Source organism: Salpingoeca rosetta, assembly GCF_000188695.1.
Source record: "Salpingoeca rosetta unplaced genomic scaffold supercont1.9, whole genome shotgun sequence".
Lineage (NCBI taxonomy): Eukaryota > Choanoflagellata > Craspedida > Salpingoecidae > Salpingoeca > Salpingoeca rosetta.
Window position 1 is genome coordinate 1,713,776 of NW_004754925.1, and position 10,000 is coordinate 1,723,775.

General features: G+C 57.2%; 3 protein-coding genes across 3 annotated transcripts in view; 1 reads left to right on the forward strand and 2 right to left on the reverse strand.

Annotated features, from left to right (window-relative positions):
• PTSG_12145 (uncharacterized protein) overlaps window positions 1–1,280 on the reverse strand; it is a gene marked incomplete at both ends in the record, with an annotated part of 5,725 nt that extends 4,445 nt beyond the window's left edge. Inside the window, 3 exons of the mRNA XM_004995107.1 lie at window positions 542–653; window positions 915–1,048; window positions 1,200–1,280. Of these exons, the coding sequence (XP_004995164.1) occupies window positions 542–653; window positions 915–1,048; window positions 1,200–1,280 (327 nt within the window). The remainder of the gene's footprint in view (window positions 1–541; window positions 654–914; window positions 1,049–1,199) is intronic.
• A 1,285-nt stretch (window positions 1,281–2,565) lies between these two features.
• Window positions 2,566–5,204, forward strand: PTSG_04266 (aminopeptidase). The gene is made up of 2 exons (XM_004995108.1): window positions 2,566–4,018; window positions 4,252–5,204. Exons 1-2 carry the CDS (start codon window positions 3,073–3,075, stop codon window positions 4,896–4,898), a joined length of 1,593 nt encoding a protein of 530 aa, XP_004995165.1. The 5' UTR covers window positions 2,566–3,072; the 3' UTR covers window positions 4,899–5,204.
• Window positions 5,092–10,000, reverse strand: part of PTSG_04267 (multidrug resistance protein 1) — a 6,201-nt gene continuing 1,292 nt past the window's right edge. The window contains exons 4-18 of the mRNA XM_004995109.1: window positions 9,904–9,989; window positions 9,529–9,676; window positions 9,213–9,309; window positions 8,900–8,979; window positions 8,580–8,673; window positions 8,342–8,435; window positions 7,791–8,010; window positions 7,421–7,483; window positions 7,189–7,237; window positions 6,981–7,031; window positions 6,807–6,855; window positions 6,570–6,627; window positions 6,226–6,346; window positions 5,839–5,948; window positions 5,092–5,558 (exon numbers count right to left, since the gene is read on the reverse strand). Of these exons, the coding sequence (XP_004995166.1) occupies window positions 5,428–5,558; window positions 5,839–5,948; window positions 6,226–6,346; window positions 6,570–6,627; window positions 6,807–6,855; window positions 6,981–7,031; window positions 7,189–7,237; window positions 7,421–7,483; window positions 7,791–8,010; window positions 8,342–8,435; window positions 8,580–8,673; window positions 8,900–8,979; window positions 9,213–9,309; window positions 9,529–9,676; window positions 9,904–9,989 (1,451 nt within the window). The 3' untranslated portion in view covers window positions 5,092–5,427. The remainder of the gene's footprint in view (window positions 5,559–5,838; window positions 5,949–6,225; window positions 6,347–6,569; window positions 6,628–6,806; window positions 6,856–6,980; window positions 7,032–7,188; window positions 7,238–7,420; window positions 7,484–7,790; window positions 8,011–8,341; window positions 8,436–8,579; window positions 8,674–8,899; window positions 8,980–9,212; window positions 9,310–9,528; window positions 9,677–9,903; window positions 9,990–10,000) is intronic.

The following is a 10,000-nucleotide window of genomic DNA, read 5'->3' on the forward strand; positions in this document are numbered from 1 at the left end:
AATGTCTTGGCCTGCATGCTTGGGTCCGGGAGTAGTCGAGGCAGACCCCGCCCGCCCTCTTTGCTGAACACCAGCTGCGTGCCTGAGCTGATGCGCTAAGCCTTGCACAGGCACGTGTCGAGGGGGCGCCTTGAGCGAGCAGCAGTGTGCCGCACACCATCTGGAGCACGGTGGGCCAGGAAGACGCCATGGTGCAGGTGGCGTTGGCATGAACCATGCACACACACACACACACACACACACACACACACACACACACACACACACACACACACACACACACACACACACACACACACACACACACACACACACACACACACACACACACACACGCGCCTCCTCAACGCTGTGAAACATGTGTGCACAGACACAAGAAGGGAGAGAATTCAGGGGGGGGGGGCGTGAGGTTGACAGCGAAGCATCATCAATCACACGCCAGCCCCATCCAACCACCCGCATTGACACACAACCTCACGCACACACACATGTTGTCTCCACTCATCCCACCACCATGCACGCATACGCACACACTGCTCACCTCTTCATCAGAGCGACTGACATGTGCAATGTCTGCCTCACGCCAGATTGGAGCTGGTGTCGGCCGGAGTGTGATGGCGGCTGTGCGGTCGATGGCGGTGATGACAGAGGAGCTGAGGTGGAAGAGCGAAAAAGGAGAGAGAAATGGGGAAGGTTGATGATGATGATGATGATGATGGGTCGTTCATGGCGGCTACTTCCCCCTCCTCTGATGTGGCCCTGGTGCCCATGCAACCAACACACAACGACAAGACACAACAACATCACACAACACACAGGTATGGCATGTGAGCACAGCAGACGTGTTCACCTTCCTGACCCTCCTCTGCTTGCCTCCTCCGCACTCCATGACACACACACACACACACACACACCTGCGCACGACTGCGTCGCTGTGGTTGGATGTGCCCGCCATGACCATGGACGTGTGTGTCCACAGCTGCTCCTCCCGATCCATCATGTGTGCACCACCCATCATCATCCTCCAACGATCCTCATGCAGTCGCCCCTGCAGCCACAAGCATGCACACACGCACATGACATGTGAGCTGCACAGGTACACTGCTGCATGAAGCACAGCAGCGGTAACACCAAGCACCCACAGCAGCAACACCAACACATGCACCATGTGCCAACCAATGAATCCATGGTGGGCTCACCTTGCTCACGCATGTGGGAACACTGCATGAGCACAGCAGCGACAGCCAAATCGGGGGAGTTGCAGCCGCAGCAGCCGGCATGCGAGCCCGCTTCCATCATTATCATCCTGATGTGTGCTGGTACCTCAGCACCTGTGCATGTGTGTGTGTGTGCGTGCGTGGTTGCAGGCACCATGGATGGGAACAGAACACAACAGGCACAGAGCAAGCCATCATATCAGCACAGCAGAACGAGTGATGGACACCACATTCACCACGTGTGCGTGTGTGTCGATGTGTGTGTCCATCATCCCCCCATCAACCCCTCTTCCCTCGTGTTCGCTTTACCGCACCCCAGCACCATCACCGCACCCTATCACACCACCAACCAACCGCCCATCACCACCCACATACCATGTGTGAGGCGAGTGCAGCTGGCACGCGTGGCAAGTATCCTCGACATTTCCCTCATCCTGCTGCTTGTGCGTGCGCATCGCCTGTAAGTGCGTTTGTGTGCGAGCCCCAGCACGGTGAGTGAGTGGGAGGGAAAGAGGGAGTATGAATATGTGCGCAGCTACACCGCTGCTGCCACTGCTGATGGTGTGCATGCATGTGTGTGAAGGAGGAGAAAGGGAAGAGAGAGACAACAGAAAACAAAAGGGAAGGAACAAGACATGCGGCACCCCATCCATTCCATCCATCCCTCTTCCTCACACCATCACACACCACCATGCTCTGTCACCAGCCAGCCACACCACACCACACCACACCACATCACACTCACCCAGCATCCCCCACCTCACCTCACTCATCCATCCAACCATCCAGCCAACACGCATCTCCTCTCCCTTCCCCTCTTCTTCTCGCCCTCACCTCTGCTTGCTGCTGCTTCCAGCCGAAAATGCAACTTCCGCTGTCGCCACCTGTTCCCAGCTGCAAACAGCCAGCTTCCGCCAGCAGCAGTGGGGATGTGTTCAGCAGCAAGTGGTGGTGCTGGTGCTGCTACTGCTGCTGCTGCATGGGCGGTGGAGGGTGTGTTGGCTGCTGTTGTTGTTGTTGTGATGGCTGCCAGGGAGGGCGAGAAAGAGAGGGAAAGACGAACAGTGACTGCAAGGTGGAGAATGTGCAGGTGTGCAAGCAGTTGTGTGTGAGAACGACGAATGAGACAGCGCTTCAAGCAAGGCAAAACAGGCAGCCGCACGACGTACATGCATGCACATTGATGTGGGACAACAAGGGGAGACAGGAGCAGCAGAGACAGCGACCACAACCATGCGACACTGGTGCTGTGCGCAGCACACACACACATACAGTGATGCACTCCGTTGCTCATCGCTTGCTTGCTTTGTAGTGTGAGTTGGTGTTGCTGTTTCCACAGCCGCACAAGCGTGGCTGGATGGGCATCACATGGCAGCGCCCGTCTGTTCATCCCACCACAGCAGTGGTGGTTGGTGCAGGGGAGGGGGTGACATCTGCTGGCTCAAAGGCCCTCTGTGCGGCGACAGCAGAAGGAAGGAAGGGAAAACGAGCAAGTGTGGAGGGTGGTGGTGGTGGTGTTGAGGGTGGGAAGGGAAGGATGTGAGCAAAGACACAAGAAAATGAGAGCATGAGGGGTGGTGATGATGGCGTGTTGGTGAGTGGAGAAGAGAACGTGCACGCCGACACACCCACTGACACACCCACTGACACACCTGTCTGGGTGATGCAGTGGTTGGATCACAAATCACCTGTCAGCACGCAGTCATTGTTGGTTGGTTGGTTGTCTCACGCATCAGCCACCATTCTTCTTCAATCAAGCAACGCAAACAAAAGAACAAACCTGCACTTCCCACCACTTCCCCTCCTTCCACTGCAAGCAAACAAACCACGACCAACAAGACCACCACACTCCAGGATGCCTGTGAAGCTTGTGTTTGCGTCGACGCTGGCCACCCGCGCCTCCCGCGTCGTGTTCGTCGGCCGCCAGGCGGAGCTGGTCAAGGCCGTGCAGGGCCCCTCCTCGCCCATCCTCGCCAAGCTGGCGGGAAGCGTGCAGGACACCGGTGCTGCTGCCGCCGTCTGCGCCAGCGCACTTGAAGCCATCAAGGGCAGCGAGTCGCCCATCAACGGTGCCAGCACCAGCGTCACCGTGCCTGCCGCCGCTGGCGGTGATGGCGAGGACAAGGGCCTTCCTTACGTGCGCCTGTGCTTTGTCATGACGCCCAGCGCGGCGACGCGCTTCAACAGCGTTGTTCGCCCCGACGCCATCACCCGCAGCGTGCGCAGCTTCATGGGTGGCGAGTTTGGGCACGAGGGCGAGACGCTGCAGGTCGTCTACGTCGTGCCACTGGAGGCGCACACGAGCGCCAGCCAGGACGCCATGTGCGTCACCGCCGCCTCTGCCGTCTCGCGTGCCGTGCCCACGTACTCGCGCAAGGGCAACAAGATGGAGACGAGCAGCCGCGTCACGGCGCATGTCGCCTTCATGACGCCCGACGGCAACATGCACGGCGAGGGCGTGCTGTACGACCAGATTGCCGCCATCAGCGAGGGCGTGCGCCGGTGTGCCGCTCTTGTTGACACGCCATGCAACGAGCTGCACAGTGCCTCGTTTGCAAAGGCCGCCCTGGACCTGGCGGAGAGCCTGCCAGGCGTCACTGGCGAGGAGATTGTTGGTGAGGAGCTGCGGGAGCAAGGCTTGGGCGGCATCTACGGTGTGGGCAAGGCCTCCGTCAACCCACCCCGCCTCGTCATCCTCAAGTACACCCCTGAAGGCGCCACCAAGACCATTGCCTGGTGCGGCAAGGGCATCGTCTACGATACCGGTGGTCTCTCCATCAAGGGCAAAACAACCATGCCAGGTAGGGTGTGTGCGTGTTTGTGTGTGTCTGTGTGTGTGTGTGTGTGTGTGTGTCTGTGTGTGCGTTTGCGTGTGTGTGTGTGTGTGTGTGTTTACCTACATCACTGCTTGCTTACCTGCCTCTTTGCCTGTCCGCCTTCCACCTCGCCCGCTTGCTTCCCTTGCCCCTTCCTCCCTCTCTGCCTGCACTCCATCCTCACCACCGATGTTATCCCTTTTCCACTGCTGTCGTAGGCATGAAGCGCGACATGGGCGGTGCCGCCGGCGTCCTGAACGCGTTCGTCGCAGCCGTCAAGTGCGGCTTCAAGGACAACCTGTACTGCCTGCTCGCCATTGCAGAGAACTCTGTTGGCCCCGCAGCGACCCGCCCCGATGACATCCACGTGCTCTACTCCGGCAAGACGGTCGAGATCAACAACACGGACGCTGAGGGACGCCTCGTGCTTGGCGACGCCGTCGCTTATGCCGCCCAGCACTTCAACCCAGATGTGCTCGTCAACATGTGCACCCTCACCGGTGCGCAGGGCGTGGCCACGGGCAAGCGCCACGCCGCCATCGTGTGCAGCGACGAGCGGCTCGAGGGAGAGGCCGTTGCTGCCGGTCGCGCCAGCGGTGACCTCGTGCACCCGCTCATGTGGTGCCCAGAGCTCTTCTCCGACGAGTTCAAGAGCGCCGTGGCCGACATGAAGAACAGCGTTGCCAACCGCTCCAACGCCCAGGTCAGCTGCGCGGCGCAGTTCATCGGCAACCACCTCCCCGAGGGCTTCACCGACGACCACGCCTGGCTGCACATTGACATGGCCGCCCCGGCCTACAGCGGCGAGCGTGCAACAGGGTTTGGTGTTGCCCTCCTCTGCCAACTCTTTGTCCTCAGGGCCTGAGCTGAACGTGTGTGCATGCGTGTGCACGTGCATGTGCGTGCGTGCTTTGTGTGCATGCACGTATGCGTGTGGTTTTGTGCGCATTGCGTGTGTGATTGCCACGGCTGCGGTGGTGGTGCGCACACCTCCTCTTCTCCTTCTCTTTGCCCTTCTCCTTCATGCATGCATGCACGCGCACATATGGAACATGAAACGTTGCTCTACGTTTACTGGTGTGGGCTGGTTGTTTTGTTGTTGGACCTGACATGAAGCGATGAGCTCCTTCCCCCTCCCCACCAACAAGAGTAAACAGTCGCAATCACGGCACTGACAACACCAACAACACAACAACGGCAACATGAAGGCAATGAATGCTCCCTAGCTCAAACTCTCTCAACACAACCGACACACCATGACATGACACAACGCAACTCAGGTGTCCTTGGCATGACGAAAGTGAAACACGACACAGAAGAGGGGGCGGGTGTGCTGAGTGTAAAACCCATGGACAGACATGAGCGTGGACGGAGCGGTGGTTTGTGAATGCATTCTACACGACATAGCCACCCTCGCCACTGATCTGATGTCGAACAAGATCTGCATACACGCCCTTGGCCCGGATCAACTGCTTGTGCGTTCCTTGCTCCACCACGCGACCGCCAAGCACAACCGCAATTTGGTCTGCATGTGCGTGCGTGTGTGTGTGTGTGTGTGTGTGTGTGTGTGTGTGTGTGTGTGTGTGTGTGTGTGTGTGTGTGTGTGTGTGTGTGTGTGTGTGTGTGTGTGTGTGTGTGTGGCGGGGGCGTATGACGGAAATTAGGCGATATAAACAAGGCACAGGCATGCAGCTTCCACGGCTCAAAGACGCCACCAACAACACTAACAGCCACATCCACAGCGAACCACAACACAATGACAACACTGCAGATGACAATGCCTGCAGCATCAAGCAGCAGCGCACCTGCGGCCTGGATGGTGCTGAGGCGATGGGCAATGACGAGGACGGTGCGTCCCGCCGTGAGGCGATCGAGTGCCGCCTGCACCAACTTCTCCGACTCTGCATCCAGCGCGCTGCAGGGGGTTGGTGCATTGGTGCGATGGTGCGTTGAGTGATGAGAATGGAGGCAGGAAGAAGAACGGACACGTGTTAGCACAGAACGAATAGGGTGCACAAACACATCAAGGCACACGTACGCACACACACACACACATAAGTATACGCGCACGGACACATAAGGATACGCACACACACACACACACACACACACACACACACACACACACACACACACACACACACATAAGTACGTCAGCATCAAGCAACGGCAGCAGCCAACAGGGACGTCACCTTGTTGCCTCGTCCAGAATGAGGATGCGCGGGTTCTTGAGGATTGCGCGGGCAATGGCGATGCGCTGCTTCTGCCCGCCGCTCACCGTCACCCCGCGCTCCCCGAGCACCGTGTCGTACCCTGATCATGCACGCAGGTGGGCGGCAGCGTGCATCAATGCGTGAATATATATGTGTGTGTGTGTGTGTGTGCGTGTGTGTGCGTGCGTGCGTGTGTGTGCGCGCGTGTGTGTGTGCGTGAATGTGTGTGTGTGTGCATGTGTGTACGCGTTTGTCAGCACGCTTACAGACAAATGAGCGTTCAAGCAAGTGTGCTGCATCGACGGAATCCATGGCCACGTTACCTTCCGGGAACGACGAAATGAACTGGTGCGCGTTCGCCTGGCGCGCCGCCTCATACACCTGAACAGCGAAGCCCGCATTCGTATGAACACCGAGTAGGGAGATGTGTGTGTCCGTGCGTGGTTGTTTGTTTGTGTGTGTGTGCGTGGTTGTTCGTGTGTGTGTGCATGTCTGCTTGTGTGTGTTAGTTTGTTTGAGTCACATCCTTTGTTGTGCGTGTCCGTGCGTGTGTTTCGCACCTCATCGGGCGTGGCGTCTGGGCGGCCGTAGCGAATGTTCTCAAAGACCCTATTGCACAAACAAAAATGATGATGCAAATAATCGTGAGTTCTCGCGAACACATGCCTTCGTGCAACCCCCTCCCCCCAGCTACTTCGCTCAAGAATGCCACGACAACGGCACGGACGACTCACGTTGTTGCAAAGAGCACGGGTTCTTGGTTGATGTAGCCAATGGCTTGCTGCCTGTTGGTCAATCATACGCAGCAGGCGTTGTGAACATACAAAGAAGGGCTGATCCATCACAATTCCACCACACACATAACGCATGCACACACACACACACACACACACACGCACACACACACGCACACACACACACACACACGCGTTATGGCCTCACCTGATGTATGTTGGGTCGTAATCGGAAAGCGGAAGACCATCCAGGAGCACTGGCGCACATATGAACACCAGCACCAGCGGTCAGTTGTGTAAAGCGGGGCAATTGTGTGAGACAAGTAACCACGACACACGCTATTGCAAGCACAAACGAGACGAGCAATGACAGCTGTCACCGTCATGACCATGGCTGTTTGAAGACCACCATCAGTGTGTCATTGTACGTGGGTGTGTACCTGTTCCCTCTGAAGGATCGTAGAAGCGCTCAATCAAACTGGCAACGGTCGACTTGCCAGCACCTACAGCCAAGCAAAGCGGGGAGTGGAGTGTGTTGCTGATCGTTGAGCCAACACCACAGCCAGTCTTCTGGCACCCACACCCACACACCCACACACACACGTGCACAGAAATACACACCCACACACCCACTCACACACCCACTCACACACACACACACACACACACACACACACACACACACACACACACACACACACACACACACGCGTGCACACACACACACACACACGTGCACAGAAATACATGCATGTGTTGCAGGAACAACACAACGTAGGCTCCATGCACAGTACAGATTGATAAACCGACCTGAGGGTCCACAGAGGGCCACCATCTTTCCTGCGGGGATCTGGAGATGGAAACGTTTCAGCACCTGCTGTTCGGGGCGCGTTGGGTACGCGAACGTGACGTCAGCAAACTCAATACCGCCTTCAAGTTGATGCGGCTTCAGGCCGCCAGTAAGTGGGATGTACGAGTTGTGCTTGATGTATTCAAACACGCGGGAGCCTGCACCCATGCCCCTCACAACCTGCAAGCGTTTACATTGATGTTGAAAGAGCGTGGAGTGAATGGTGGGGGTGGATGGTGAGGATTGATGGTGTTTGAGTGGGGTGGTGGCAACGGCGGTGAAAGGGTGGTGGTGTGCACACGTGTACCAACGTGAGCGTCGCTTGGCTCACGTCATCCGCACGTGGGTAATTGCGACAGTACAACTGTACCCAGGCAAGTACAAACTATCGTTACACGATCACACACACACACACACACACACACACACACACACACACACACACACACACACACACACACACACACACACACACACACACACACACACGCCAGGCCAGGCACTGACTGACTTGGCCAAAGAGGACGGATGTGTTGGAGAGGGCACGCTGGATGGTCTGCGATGAAACGAGAAACCGCATCAGGTCGCCCGCTGTCATCTCGTCCCTGACAAGACAGTGGCGAGTGAGTTAGTGTGGCAGTGAGCGTGTCCCCGTTGCAAGCACAGGTGCATTCACGAGCATGCACATACGCGGGATGCATCCATGCATCACGCTGCAGCACACCTCAGCGACAACCGCCCCCTCCCACCTTGACATGAGCACGCCGCCGTAGTAGATGACGCCGAGTACAACACCGTTGAGGAACAGGTGCGAGCCGCCAGTGAACACACCAATGCCAAACGCTGCACACGACACAGGCGTAGGATAAGGTTAGTAAGTGAGTGAGTGAGTGAGACAGTGTGTGCGTGTGCCTGTGTGTGTGTGTGTGTCTGTTTCTGTGTATGTGTGCGTGCGTGTGTGTGTGTGTGTCTACAGCGGCACGGTCGATCGCTATGCGCGTGCATCCAACCCCTCACATCTACCCCTGCACATCAATTCCTTCCCCGGCCCACGTTGTGAAAACCGCACCGAGCTTTGACGCGAGCCGGCGGCATTCGCTGGTCCAGTGGTTGAACTCCGCCACTTCCCGCGACTCCATACCAAACCCACTGGTCACCGAGGTGTGTTGAGAGGTGTGTTGGAGTGGGGCAGGGGTGTCAGATGCAGCGTGGGTGAACATGCAATGGATGCACAATGCGACAGAAGACGAAGTGTGGTGTGACTGCATGTCATCACACACACACACACACACACACACACACACACACACACACACACACACACACGTGTGTGTATGCACGGGAGCGACGTGTGTATGCTGTCGAATGTTGGCCGCGCTCACCGGACGGTGCGCATGTTGCCAATGACTTCGGTTGCATATGAGGTGGTCTTGTCGGCGGCCTCGTGGCTCTCGCGTGACATCCGACGCAGCGACGACCCTGGGCAGCGGGGGTGGGAAGGAGAAGTGCTAAGTGTACGTCTGCAGAGTGAACGCACGCGTGCACGAGCAACACTTGCTGACACACACACACACACACACACACACACACACACACACACACACACACACACACACACACACACACACACACCACACACACACACACACACACACACACACACACAGGGAACAAGTGCAGTTGAGCTGATGTGCATACCGAGCGCTGTGCCGACAGCGATGACAGTTGGAACGACGACGATAAGGTAGCCCGTGAGTGTGGGCGACACCATATACATGGACACAAGGCTGCCCACGGCCTGCGTGATGTTGCGAAGGCCAACGCTCACAACTTGCTTGAACGAGCTCTGTGTGTGTGTGAGTGTTTGTGTGTGTGTATGTGTGTGTGTTTGTGTGTGTGAGCGAGAAACAGAAAGGGAGAGAGAGAGAGAGGTTTAGAGAGCGAGCGCGTGTGTGTCAGTACCGTGTGGTATTGTGTTTGGGGACGGTCGGCAAACATGCACGTGCCACCATGTGTCGCACGAGCTGTTGCACAACACACAGCCACCACAGGAGCATTGCACGTTGTCTGTACCTTGAACTCCTGCACGTCTGTTGTGAGGCGGTTGACAATCTCGCCGCTCTGCCGCTGATCAAAGAAAGCAATGTCCTGTCGCATGACTGCAACCGGT

Bases quoted from the DNA above. Each gene is read 5' to 3' on its own strand.
- PTSG_04266 (XM_004995108.1), top strand. From the start codon at position 3,073: ATGCCTGTGAAGCTTGTGTTTGCGTCGACGCTGGCCACCCGCGCCTCC. The intron at 4,019-4,251 runs GTAGGGTGTGTG...CTGCTGTCGTAG, and splicing joins GGGCAAAACAACCATGCCAG to GCATGAAGCGCGACATGGGC.